Source organism: Pseudopodoces humilis, chromosome 12 (assembly GCF_049639895.1).
Source record: "Pseudopodoces humilis isolate 2021_Gansu_Grassland_sample_001 chromosome 12, ASM4963989v1, whole genome shotgun sequence".
Classification (NCBI taxonomy): domain Eukaryota; kingdom Metazoa; phylum Chordata; class Aves; order Passeriformes; family Paridae; genus Pseudopodoces; species Pseudopodoces humilis.
The window spans coordinates 2,521,397-2,535,374 of NC_142211.1; the positions used below are offsets into that span (position 1 = coordinate 2,521,397).

The 13,978-nt window shown below is 47.0% G+C and overlaps 1 protein-coding gene across 1 annotated transcript in view; it reads right to left on the bottom strand.

Moving 5' to 3' along the window:
• The window catches only part of LOC148183277 (transcription factor RFX3-like), a 252,407-nt gene that overhangs the window by 68,881 nt on the left and 169,548 nt on the right, over positions 1 to 13,978 (bottom strand). Inside the window, exon 8 of the mRNA XM_088061502.1 lies at positions 4,082 to 4,203. Within this exon, the coding sequence (XP_087917628.1) occupies positions 4,082 to 4,203 (122 nt within the window). The remainder of the gene's footprint in view (positions 1 to 4,081; positions 4,204 to 13,978) is intronic.

A 13,978-nucleotide genomic window follows, 5' to 3' on the forward strand; every position in this document is an offset into this window, starting at 1 on the left:
TTTATGTTATATATTAAGTTCTGCACCTTTAAGACTGGCTCTGAGAGCGAGAGCGGGGGGAAGAAGAAGCGCGCAGTTTGTGTTGAAGAAAAACATCACTCCCACACATCCCACTCTTGGACTGTGGTGTCTGCAGCACGGACAGACAGTGGGACAGAGCTTCTCTCTGGCTTTTAGTTAGTTTTAGCTAGCTGAGGCAGAGGAGTTCCCTGGACCTTTGTTTTTTTCCCTTTTTTCTTGGATCTGTGCAAACCTGCTCTGGACTGAAAAACACCCAGCCAAACCCTGGGAGCTCACGCCTGTGGCCCACCGGGGCCTGGGCCTCGGCACTTTCCAGCACCGAAAGGACTGATAAGAACCTGAGCGAGCTGAGCTGCACCACATGAAAAGGACTTTTCTTCCTAGATTTGCCATCCCATCGAACAGCGAGAGGTTTTATTATTTAATATTATTCAATTTCTGTTAAATAAACAGCTTTTTCCACTTCTCTCCAAAGAAATTTTTTTTCCTTTCCCGGACCAGTTGGTGGGGACGGGTCATTTCCCTGGGGAAACCCCCATTTGGAGTTTTCCTCCCAAATTTGCCCTAAACTAGGACAGATGCCATTTGCCTTCTTGCCCACCCAGACACACTGCCATCTAAAGTTCAGCCGGCTGTTGACCAGCACTGCCAGATACAGATCCTTTTCTGACACTTTTCAGCCACTTTCCCCCCAGCCTGTAGCATTGCATGGGGTTGTTGTGACCCAGATGCAGAACCCAACACTTCACTTTTTTGAACCTCATACCATTGGCCTCGGCTGATCGATCCAGCCTGTACAGATCGCTCTGCAGAGCCATCCTACTCTTCAGCAGATCAACACTTCTGCCCAATTTGGGGTCATCTGCACACTTACAGAGGCACATTCAATCCCCTCATCCAGATCACAGATAAAGATATTAAACAGGACTGGCCCCAATACTGAGCCTGGGGGAATACCACTTGTGACCAGCCACCAACTGGATTTAACCTCATTCATCACCACTCTTTGGGCCTGGCCATCCAGCCAGTGTTTTACCCAGCAAACAGTGTACCCATCCAAGCCATGAGCAGCCTGTTCCTTTGGGAATGCTGTGGGACACAGTGTCAAAGGTTTTACTGAGGTTTAGGTAGACAATATCCACAGCCTTTCCTTCATTAACTAGGCAGGTCACATTGTCATAGAAGGAGATCAGGTTATAGAATCATAGAATGGTTTGGGTTGGAAGGGATCTGAAAGACCATCTGCATCAGTTGTGTGACTTGTTCTATCATGCCTCTGTGATGGCAACTGTCATAGTTTTCCTGCTGCACCATGGCTTTCAGTTCCTCCTGTTTGTTGCCCATGCTGAGCGCATTGATGTAATACGCAAGTTATGTTATTGATTCACTATCTTTTCAGGGAAAGAAGCTCTAATTTCTGCTTGAACATTCTCAGCTTCTGTGGTTTCTAGCACATCAATAACCCATGCATCCTTGCTACTGCATGGATCTCCATCCCCTACCTCTATTGACACTACAGACTGAAGTACCTCATTAACACACCATCTGTCAGTGGCGTGCCACCCCCAGGCTTATCTCCAGTGTTTCTGATTTTATTCCTTTCAAATCTAGTTTAAAGCTCTCTTAGTGAGCCCTACTAAATAATAAGGAACCTTTTCCCCTTTTGAGACAGGTGTACCCCAGCTGTTGCCAGCAGGCTCAGTGTCATGTAAAACAACCCATGATAAAAAAACCCTCAAATTCTGCTGGTGACACCTGGCTCAGCACCACATATTCATCTGCATGATTTTCCTATTTCTACCTCCATCATTCTCTGCAGCTGGAAGAATAGAGGAGAAAACTGTTTGTGCTCCAGATCCTTCAACCAGTCATCCCAAAGCCCTGGGGCCCCTCTCTATTGTCCTCAGACTTTTTTTTTTGGACTTCACTGTTGACCACCTGAAAAACCAGTAATGGATAAAAATCAGAGGGCTGTTCCAGGCTACAGAGTTTCTTGGTAATGTCTCTTACCCTGGCCCCAGGGAGGCACCAGACTTCCTGTCCTGGGGTGAGTGTGATGTTAAATTGTACCCCCATTCGTCCACCTAGCCCAGAAATAGGTTTTGTATCCTTAAAACTTCATCTAAGAGTAAAAGTGAGTGGAGAAGAAGCACCAAGTCTGTTATCAGAGACTGTACTTGCTCCCCCCGCATCCCGGGACGGGGTTTTGACTACAGCACAGACAGACAACAGGGACAGATCACCTTGGCTTTCCAGCTAGCCGAAGCAGAGAGGTCTTCCTGGACTGTTTTCTTTCCCTTTTCCTTGAAACGGATCGAACCTGCTCTGGACTGGGGACTCGGGGGAGCACCGGGAGCTTGCACCCATGGACTACCGGGAACCAAGCCTGGGCAGCGGCATTTTCCAGCGCCAGAGGGATTGATAACAGAGCGAACATCCACAGGAAAGAGACCCTCTGAATTTTGTCATCTCTTCAGAGCGGTGAGAGGTTTTGTAATTTGATATTGTTCATTCTTGTGCTGGGTAGTGCTGTGCCTGTTAAATAAACAGGTTTTTTCCACTTCTCTCAGAGAAATCTCTTCCCAAACCGGTTGGGGGGTGGGAGAAAAGGGCCACGTGGGTTTGCTTCCCGGGGGGGGAGGCCCATTGGAGGTTTTCTCCCAAATTTGCCCTAAACCAGGACACTTCCCTATGGGTTGGGTTCAGTCAGCATATCAGGCCTCTGTTCCTCTCAAAGGAGAGTCACCAATGACAATTGCTCTTTTTTTATTGACTGAGGCAGTTGTGATGCAAGGGGTAGACTCACTCACCCTAGGCAACTTCTCCAACCTGGATGGACCTTTATCCATATTGTAGTGTGCCCATGTTGTATTTGTGTTCAAGAGGCATCTGGATGTGGCACTTGGGCATATGGTTTAAGGGTGATTTTAGGGGTGATGGGTTGATGGTTGGACTAGATGATCTTGGAAGTCTCTTCCAGCGTTGATGATTCTGTGCCTGGTCTTCAAGTTCTAGAGTCTCATATTTATTGTATTGTCTGGAGACATTTTGGGATGTTTGGAATGTGTGCAGTAGGGGGCAGGTCTGGCCTTGCTCTAGTGAGGTGATACTCTGCCCCCCATACCCCCCAGCCCCACAGTCTCTGTCAATCATAGCACACTGGAGGCAGCCCCCCAGTGTTGCCTAACCCAGACCCTGAGTGGCCAAGCAACTGGAAGTCCCACCTGGGAGGAAGGCCCGTCAAGGGTCAAGGGTTTAAGAAGGCTGACCACAAGGCAAGCATGTTGTTCTTTAACCTTACCTTCATCTTGGAGTTTTCTATCTGTTATATTGCTGGAACCCAGGAGTTGGTAGTTATATGACTCTTGCTATGTCTTTCCTGTCTTTCTCCCTTTCCTCTTCTTTCTTTTCATGGAATGTAACATCAAATGGGTTTAAAGGTTGCTAAGTTGAATGGGATAAGTCGATGCTGTGATAAGTGTTTTATGTTGTACTAAATCTTTTGCCAAAGTTCCTTGACTTTCTATTTTTTGCCAGTAAACTTTTGTGGGACTTTTTACCTCTTGAGAATATCTGGTTGGCATTTCTCCCTTGTGTCTACCCAGAGCAAAGGAACCTCACTTTAGCCCCGTACATTAAGTGTCCGAGGTGTTACAGGGTGGGGAGTGGACCTCATCACTCCTGACCCCACCCACGCTGAGTCAGAGCTGCCTCTGGGTCAGAGCTGCAGTGCTTCCTGCTGGGAGGGGAAAGTGGGGTGCTGAGGCACCTCTTGGTGCTAATTTTGAGGTCTTGCCACTTCAGGAACTCTCTCCACAGTCCCTTGGCATGATCATTGACTCCAGAGCACATCTGCCAGAGCAGTTTGCCTCAGTCTTCACTGCACTTGCATTGCAATATATCTTAAACCTACCGTGCAAACATATTTTGCACATTTTTTTTTTTTATATCTGAATGATTATTAAATACTGCAGAAGTCTTGCAATAGAGAACATATCCCTCCTATGAGTATCTTTTTGTTCTATTATCAGTGAGACGACAGTGTAACATCTTTTCATACCTAAAAACTGTTGATGATGTTGACTTTGGGCAATTATAGTTTGTTCAGCAGATGTGCCTGTCTGTTGACCACTTCCTGTGAAACCATCTGGAACTCCATCCACTTTCTGCACAGGCTTGTACCTACAAAATTATCAAATACAAAATCATTCTTTAGGGTCACCTGATTTCTGAGTCTCAATATACAGTTTTGTTAGTTTACACAAAAGAAAAAAGTAACATCAGAATAATTGTAACAAGGAAATATAGAACATTGGCAACACATAAAATTCATAAAGCAGGTAGCACAACTACCAATTTCTTGTGGAATTTGGTTTAAAAACAATACCACTAACATCTAAAGGTCATTTACACTAAACAGAAACACAATATTTCCTTTTCCAAAAGACTTGTCTTCCCAGGAATCAAGCAGCTCAAAAATAAAGGTTTAATCACCTAAAGAAAGGCAATTAATTTGTTTGAAGACAAAGTAATTTAAATAGTTTTAACATGTAACAAACTTCTCATGGGCTCATAAGGTCTGAGAAAGCTACTAAAACTAAGTATCTGAAGCAGGGGAGGTTCAGACTTGATATGAGGAAGCATTTCTTTACTGAGTAGTCAAACACTGGAACAGGCTTCCTACAGAGGTAGTCAATGCCCCAAGCCTGTCACTGTTCAAGAGGCATTTGAACAATGCCTTTAATAATATGCTTTAACTTTTGTTCAGCCCTGAAGTAGTCAGGCAGTTGGAGTAGATGATTGTTGTAAGTCCCTTCCAACTAAAATATAATATTCTATTCTATTCTATTCTATTCTATTCTATTCTATTCTATTCTATTCTATTCTATTCTATCTTATCCCATCCCATCCCATCCCAAACTCTTCATCATTTAAGCCACAGAAAAATTTATAAAGGATAAAAAGGACAAAGATACAAATAGGAGTCCTGTTTAGGGTGGTCAGATGTTAAAACCATCACACTGACAAGCTGAAGATTCTGCCTGCCATCTTCAACACAACTGAAAATTCTGCCACAGCTCTTAGTGATAAGAACTTGGAACCTTTGTTCTTGTGAAGTAGCTTTGTAGCCAGAAGAAAACTAGAGAAACCTCAACACAGAAAGCAATGCATGTGAACTGTTGTTCAGCTCGGAAATTGCAGCTTGTAAAGCTTTAACTTTAGAGACATCAACAAATTCCACTCTGAAAATGCTCCTCCTAAGAAGCAGTTGAGTCAGATGTGAGCGTGTTCCCATTTTGATCTTATTAAACAGATAACAGGAATGTCCTATGTAGCTATTTAGATTTTAGTTTATGAGAAAGTTCCCATAAGAAGCAAGTATCCAAGGTTCTGGTCATTCTAGACATATATTTAACTATACAATAACATAGAACATATGATATACAAGTTTTTGATTTGGCACAGCCTGTTTCTTTGGTGTTGGCAGGGGCAGCCACAGGGGTCACTTCTGTGAGAAGCTGCTAGAAGCTCCCACCATGTCCAACAGAGCAAATCTCTGATGGCTCTGAACATGGACATGCTGCTGGCCCAATTAGAGAGGTTGGTAATGCCTATGTAATGACATGTTTAAGAAGAAAATCAAAACAGGACACAAGCAGATTTTTCCCTCAGGGGTGGAGGTGCCGCGGCTGTTGCTGTGGCTGTTGCCATGGCCACCACCATCCTTGGTGCGGCCTGTGGGGAGCCTTGCCTGCCTGGCTGCCCCTAGCCAACCATGCTGCGGGCAAAAAGGGCAGAGGCGATGGTGGTGGCTTCCCCTTCCCGGCACTCCACATGAAGTGAGGCGTTGAATAGCACCAGTGCCGAGGCAGCCACCACTGCCCACACGATGGAGGCAGGGCCGCCTGGCTGGTAGCAGAAGCATGACGAGTGATTCTCTGATGCAGAACCTAGACCAGTTCAACTTCTCGATACTGCGGGATCTTGCAAGAATCTTTGAATTGGTGGAACTTGTTGACAATAGTACCTACAAGCAGCAGTTTTTCTTCAAGTCAGAGAAGAGGAGGTATTGAGGACACGTGAGGGAAAACAACATGGCAACACTAAGGTCAGTGGAAAAGAAAGTGAGGGAGGAGGTGATTCAGGCATCGGAGCCGAGATTCCTCTTCAGGCCATGGTGAGGACTATGGTAAAACAAACTGTCCCCCTTAAAATGCATGAAGTCCACAGGGGATGCCAGAGATCCACTCGCACATTGTGGAAAAACGGCTCACGCCAGAACGGGTAGATGTTAGAGAAAGCTGTGGTCTAGTGGGAGACCCGAATAGAGAGAGGGACCCTGTTTCCAGAGATAGAGCCCTTTCTTCCAAACTTGAGCAGCCTAGCCTTAAAAGACTGCACCCTGTGGACAAATGACCCACACCACAACAGTTTTGGGATGACTGTTTTGCCTGTGGGAGGGACCCCACAGCATAGCAAAGACTTCTCTCCCTCAGCAAATGGAAAAAGTTCTCTAATGATGAACTGACCAAAGCCCCCACGCCCTGTCTTCCTGTGCTGTCATTGAGAAGGACGGAGGGGCTGGGGCAGGGGGAAGGTGTTTTAATGTAGATAATATTTTATATATTAGTAAAGGCCTGTCTGCACAAACCAGTCTTTGATATAAGTCGTGATATTAAAGGCTAAAGTCTTTGTACCTTTCCTGCAGAAGAGAGAGTAAAGCAAAACAATATCCTTGTGTACAGGAGAAAAAATGTAAACCTGTGTGTATTAGCCAATAGTAACTTGCTTAGCCCACAGAGCCCATAGAACCCTATAAAAGGTGTGCTAAAGATAGAAATAAACGGCGTTCACATTTACTTCTGTGAAGAGTCGTGAATAGCTGGTGGTCTCTCAATATCTGGTGCCTGAACAGGGACCCTGCGGGCAGGGGGGCTTCGATGGGTCCACGCATGGCGGGACGAGGCCTTGGACCGAGGTTGGTGGAGCGGATCTGAACGCGGATAGATGCTACCTCGGATTGGTACCAGATAGATGACCTGAGCGTGGTGAAAAAGGCGTCAGGTCATTGGGGGAGTTCGAAGGCGGAGGAGTAAGTGAGGGGTCACGCCCCTCCTCCCACCGTGGCCGCATGAAAAATGGATGTGGAGTTTGCGGCAGCTAAAAAACTGCTTCTTAGCATTATCGTTAAACGAGGCGAAGCAGTCAAGGAAAAGGACCTGGAAAAGCTTGTTATATAGGCTGAAAATCATGGGCATTTGGCCGTGCCCCCTCTGCTCTTTGCAGTTGCGGAATGGACACATATAGGGAATCTGATGTGGGAAACGGCAATCACGGGAAAGAGTAAAGACGTAGTAGCGCTCAGTTCGATATGGAAACTTCTGTTGGATACCTTAAAAGATATGAAGGCGGAGTCCAGGGTCGTAGCCGCCACTGTAGAAGCCATGGTGCGACCCGAAACGGACGTGCCACCAGTCACCTCCTGCCACATCAATCAACTGTCTGGGTACTTTCTTTGGGGTTGGGCACATTCGGCCAGCAAAGGGGCTCACAGGAAGGCAGTGTAGCACCGTATTGAAACTTTTAAAATCTCAGGGGTTCTCCGGAGTGGCTGAGTCTGTGTCAGCGGAGCCCAAACCGGAAGTTACTCCGCCAAATGCGGATGTAGAAATGACTCATCTCCAGAAGGAGACGGCGCCAGCCCCAGCCAGGCAGAGCCTCACACGTCATCAGAAATCAAAGCCCCAGATTGCCAGCCCCCACCTACTGTTCACTGGGGAAAGCTGCAGGATGTCCCTCTTCCCGCTAGGCGTATCGATGAATTCAGCAGACAGGCAACCACCGGCAGGAGATGAATCAGTAAATTGTAATGGTGCATCTAAAAAAGATCTATTAGGGAGGCAACAACAAATAGAACAGCTCGTGCAACAGCTGCAAGCTCAGATTGAGCAGACACTACATGCAAATGAAGTACAGCATTATCAAGAGAAAGCAGCTCTGCATCAAGCACCGAAGCAGCAGGCAGAGTCTGTTCAGCTTCGGCAGGATGTGATACATCCTGAACTATTTGCTTCACTTTTGGAGACACTCTTAACACTACAATCTTACTTCAGTTCCAACTTTACTACCTGTTGTAATGCAGTTAGGAAAAATGGTATGACCCAAAGAATGTACCCCCAAAAATGTAGACTTGTAAGTTCTTTCCCTTATCTTGTTCTCCCCAGTTTCCCTTATTGGTTGTGTAAAATCTCCCACACCCCCTTCCCCTATCCTGAAAAAGGGGGTGACTGATACCTCTTCCTCTTTCCCTCCTGCCATCTCACCCCGAAGGATCCCAAGGAATAAAACTGCAACTGCCATCTCAGCAAAGGGAAAGAGCCTTGTTTTTAGGGCCTCGTCTGGCAAACTAAAACTACCTCCCCAGCCTCCCTGCCTGCTGCGGGGTGGACAGTGGTAACAGAGAGGCTGGGGACACAGTTATATAGCAGTTGGCGTCTCAAGGTGGGTTCGACCCCCTGAAACCGGCTGGAAACACAGGTGTTTCGCAAGCCTGGGCACGTCAGCTACCTTGAAAAGCTAAAATTATAGCTTACAAGGACTGGATTGCTAACTTCCTCACGTCCAGGGGAAACCAATCCACAAAGGAGGCTTTTGTACTGCTTGGCAACGTGAGTGGTGAATCACACCGGCCGCCCCGGGAAGCGGGGCGGGAGCCGAGCCGGGGAGCGCGCGCCCGCCCCGGCAGCGGGGACGTGTGCCCGCAGGCAGCGGGGAACAGACAAGCGCGGCCGGGCGGCGGGCGCGGAGTGCGCGGCGGGGCACCGGCGGGCTGCGGGAGCGCGCGTGCGGCCGGGCGCCAAGCGCGGAGCGCGCGGCCAGACGCGGCGCGGCTCAGCCAGGCGGCAACGGCGGGCGCGGCGCGGGACGACCGGCGGCGGCAGCCCCGGTGGCCACGGCGCGGGAAGACCCCCCCGCGCGGCGCGGGGACCGAGCCGCGGCTCCCGCGCAGTTCCGGCCATGCCACGTTTCGCGGGACAGCCGCGCAGCACGGCAGCGACAGCTGCGAAAGCTCATCTCAAGCCAGTGTGTGTGTGGGAGGGTAGTAAAAATAAATCTGCCTTTGCAGCACTTTGTTGCTTTGCAGTAACACAAGATAAAAACTAGTTTTGAAAACACAATTTTAATAACAGGCATGGGATCTAACACATCTACACCCCACCAAAATTAGAATCCAAATTGCAAGAATTATTAAGTACTATAAATGTTAAAATCTCTAGAAAAAAGTTAAAATGCTTCACAGAGTGGTTATTTCATAACAATCCACAGCTAGGTTGGTCAGAACTAAATTCTATCTCTACATGGAATCAAATTGGCAGTATTCTCACTCTAAAATTAGAGGAAGGAGACAAAAATGCTTCAAAATATCTCTCAATTTTTCTTATAATTCGAAAACAATTGATCAACAGAGAAAAAGACATAAAAAAACAGCCATTGCAGCCTTCCTCAGTATCCCATACCTTTTTCCCCGTACCTTCTGCTCCTGTGCTGAAAAAGATACATGAAAAAAATCCAGAAACTCAAGAAACGCACTGTAATAGTGCCATTTCTGGAGCCATGTGTCTCATTCAGCCCCCCAGCTCTGATAGTATTGCAAAAACTACCAGAGATTCTTACCTATATCCTAATATTCCACCCGTGAAATTCCCGGGCCTTCATGTGCCTGAAATCCAAGATGGAGTTGGCCATGTGCCAGCTACACACGTGCAAGAACCCCCCTTATATCTCCCTCCTCCTTCCCACGACTCCTTCTATCCACCTCACTCCGCCCAGTTCCCTCACTCCTCCCATAACCCCTCCCCTCCCTCCCACATTTCCCTCCCTCCTGCAATACCCTGCTCAAGCATGGCATCATCTTACAAACACACCCCGAAATGTTGCAATCTTGCTCTCCACGCCCCTGCCTCCTGTCCCCACGATGAGTGGGGGAGTGAGAGGGGTGGCCCTGCTCCCTGCTCCCGGCGGGGGCGGGGGAAGGGGTGTCCTGGCCCTGTTCCCCGGGGAGGGGAGGGGTGTCCCTGCCCAGCCCCTATGGGGGTGCGGGTGAGACCCTCCACCCATCTGGGGGTGAGGCAGGGCCCCCTGGGCCTGCTGGGGCTGTAGATACGTCCCTTCACTGGCCCGGGAGTGATGCAGGGCACCCTAAGGCCCCTGCAAGGGCAGATAAGTCCCTTCCCCAGCCCGGGGGTGAGACAAAGCCCCCATTGCCCAGTGGGGGCAGGGCTGGGCAGGGAGACCCTGGAGATATAAGCTCTGGGGAAGATAAGGATATACATACAGCTGCACCTGTGATATTTACTGGTAAGAAAAGGGCTAATAGACGATACCAGCCTTTATCTTACCATGATATCAGAGAGATATGTAAAATACAACGTGAATTTGGCAAAAATAGTGAAATATTAAAAAGAATTATTAAAGCTACTTTAAAATCTCAGGAGTTAGTTCCTGCTGACATCAAAGATTTCTTCAGGTGCCTCCTAACACCCACTGAATATGATTTTTGGGAAAGTTGGTGGAAAAGGTCATTAAAAGACCTCCTAGATGAACTCAAGCAAAGCATACAGGATGCAAAAGATGCAGAAAATAATGAGATTACTTTTGAACACCTATGTGGGGAGGGAAGGTGGTCTAAGCCTGAAGATCAGGTTCAAGTGCTAACAAAACCTATTTTAGATAAAATCTGTCAATTAGCAGAAAAAGCTTACAATAAAATACCTACACTAGAAACCCAAGTCAGTTATGTTAATATTAACCAATTTCCATCAGAGAGTTTCTTGCATTTTGTAGATCGTCTAAGGTTACAGATACAACAGCAAGTACAAGAACCAGCAGCGCAAGCAGAACTGATTAAAGAAATGGCACAAAGAAATGCCAATGAGGCCTTCCGTAAAGTGATCTTAAATCTGCCCATCTATCCTCCACCCACCATAGCAGATATGATCCAAGCGTGTGCCAAGAAAGCAGAGCTGTACAGTGCACATGACAAGAAACCAGGACCATACAACCCAAGGACTGTAGCAGCTGTCACACCCGGGATGAACAAGCCACAGATGTCACCCGAACAGCTGCAGCACATCATCTGTTTCCAGTGCAAGAGGCCAGGACATTTTCAAGGAACTGTCCTCAAAAACAGCAACAAGGGAAACACCAGAATGAAGCTGTAACAAATCCAAAAAACTGAATTCTCAGTGCTTTTCTGTCAAGCGCAGAGACATAAAAATGACAGACCTGAAACAGAAAAAAGACTATTTTAATGGGAAAAGGGGAGGAAAGGGAGCAGGGTGAGAGGCTAGAGAAACATAATTGTGGGGAACGTTTGCCTAATAAGGTCTGGCAACCGCAAAAGCGATTCAAACTTGTAACTTCTAAAGCTTTTTGTTTCAGATCTGATTGTTGGACTTTCGTTGGAGTAGACTTGCAGGTTAATTCACAAGACCTGGCTGGACTGGATAGTCGGTATTTTGCTATTGGAGACACAGCACACACACCAATAGAGATTGAGGTGGCTCCCATGACAATTAAGGGAGACCCAACACACCTCACTCTCTTGGCAAGATGTCCTCAACCACCCTTCTGGGTAGCCAAAGGGCAGGTAATAGCCCAGGTGATCCCTGTTTCAAGAGAAATCCCAGTAGATGACAAAGCACCAGGAGTCTACTGGGCAGAAGTGGTGGGTAAAGACAAACCCATTATGGGATGTAACTTAACACACAAATCAGAACATCTCCATGTAGAAGGGTTAATTGATACTGGGGAAGATGTGACTATCATACCTGAAAAGGTGTGGCCCTCACACCAGGAAATGCAACCCGTGGCAGGAAAAATGCAGGGTGTTGGAGGGAGGAAACTGGCAAAAATCGCTAAAGATATCATCCAAATTGAAGGTCTGGAGGGTAGGATAGCTAGTGTCCAACCTTTTGTTATTGACTACAAGTGCCCTCTGTGGGGAAGAGACACCATGTCCCAATGGGGAGTGAAATTAACAATTCCTGAGACACCTCAGGATTTTTGATGGAGTCCACTGTAGAGCGTCCGGTCCAAAAGCTATCTTGGTTAGATAATAATCCGATTTGGGTGAACCAGTGGCCTCTCAGCAAACAGAAACTCGGGGCACTAGAAAAATTGGTGGAAGAATTGGCCAAGGGACACACAGTAGAAACAACCAGCCCTTGGAATTCCCCGGTGTTTGTAATAAAAAAGCCAGGGAAGGATAAGTGGCGCCTCCTTCAGGATTTGAGAGAAATAAACAAAAAAATAGAAGACATGGGGCCTCTTCAACCAGGTACGCCATCCCCGATTATGTTACCACAAAATTGGCTATTAGCAGTTCTAGATATTAAAGGCTGTTTATCCAAATTCCCCTACACCCAGAGGATGGACCACAATTTCTCTTTTCCATTCCCACAATTAACAGGGAAGCCCCAATGAAACGGTACCACTGGACAGTATTACCTCAGGGGATGAAAGCGAGCCCCTTCATCTGCCAGTGGTACGTGGGGTCATTGTTGTCCCCAGTGCGTGCTGAAAAAAGAGATGCCATCATTTTGCACTACATAGATGACGTGTTAGTATGCTGTCCCAATAACAACATGCTGCAAGGCACCCTTGACCTAGTGGTTAAAGTTTTAACCTCTGCTGGATTCCAATTGCAGGAAGACAAAGTTCAAATGATGCCACTTTGGAAATACTTGGGCTTGGAGATAAGTAAACAGACTGTTGTTCCACAGAAATTAGAAATTATTGGTAATCCTAAAACTCTAGCAGATCTCCATTCCCTATGCGGGTCACTAAACTGGGTCAGACCCTGGCTAGGTCTCACTAATGAAGACCTGAGCCCCCTGCTCAATTTATTGAAAGGGGAGAGAGAGTTGCTGTCTCTCAGGGAGCTGACTCCAGAAGCAAAAAATGCAATTGAAAAAGCACAAAGTTGCCTTGACAGAAAGACAGGCACACCGCTTCAAACCTGAGCTGCCTTTCAAATTTATTGTCCTGGGGAAATTAACACACTTAGATGGGTTGATATTCCAGTGGGCCGAGGGGCAGAGAGATCCACTCTTAATAATAGAATGGGTCTTCCTCTCCCATCAACGACCCAAAACTATCACCAAGCCACAAGAGCTGATGGCTCAGTTGATCCAAAAGGCCAGGGTAAGGCTGTGGGAACTGGCAGGTTGTGACTTTATGTGTATTCACCTTCTGGTCAGACTCTCTGGAGAAGGCAAACACTCCCCTGAGAAACTGACCAAAGAGATGTTTGAACACCTGCTGCAAAGCAATGCTAATCTCCAGTTAGCTCTGGACAGCTATAGTGGGCAAATTTCAGTTCATGCACCATCACACAAATTGTTTCATGAGGAATTCCATCTCATTCCTCATGAGAAAAGGAGCCGAAGGCCACTCAAAGTGCTCACAGTGTTCACTGATGCATCTGGGACATCCCACAAGTCGGTGATGACTTGGAGAAATCCACAGACTCAGCATTGGGAAGCTGATGTTGAGTTTGTAGAGGGGTCACCCCAGATAGCTGAACTGGCTGTGGCTGTGAGAGCCTTTGAGAAGTTTTCAGAACCAATTAATTTAGTTACTGACTCCGCCTACGTAGCAGGAGTGGTGTCCAGAGCGGAACAGGCAGTTTTCAAGGACATTGAGAACGAACATCTCTTTAGACTGCTCTCAAAACTGATTTATTTGATTTCAAATAGAGAACATCCTTTCTATGTGATGCACATAAGATCGCATTCGGATTTGCCAGGTGAAATCGCTGAGGGAAACCAGAAAGCTGATTCCCTTGCTGCCCCAGCTGAAAAGGTGCATCTCCCAGATGTGTTTCAACAGGCAAAGTTAAGTCATCAGCAATACCATCAAAATGTGCCAGGACTGATGCGTCAGTTCCAGCTAA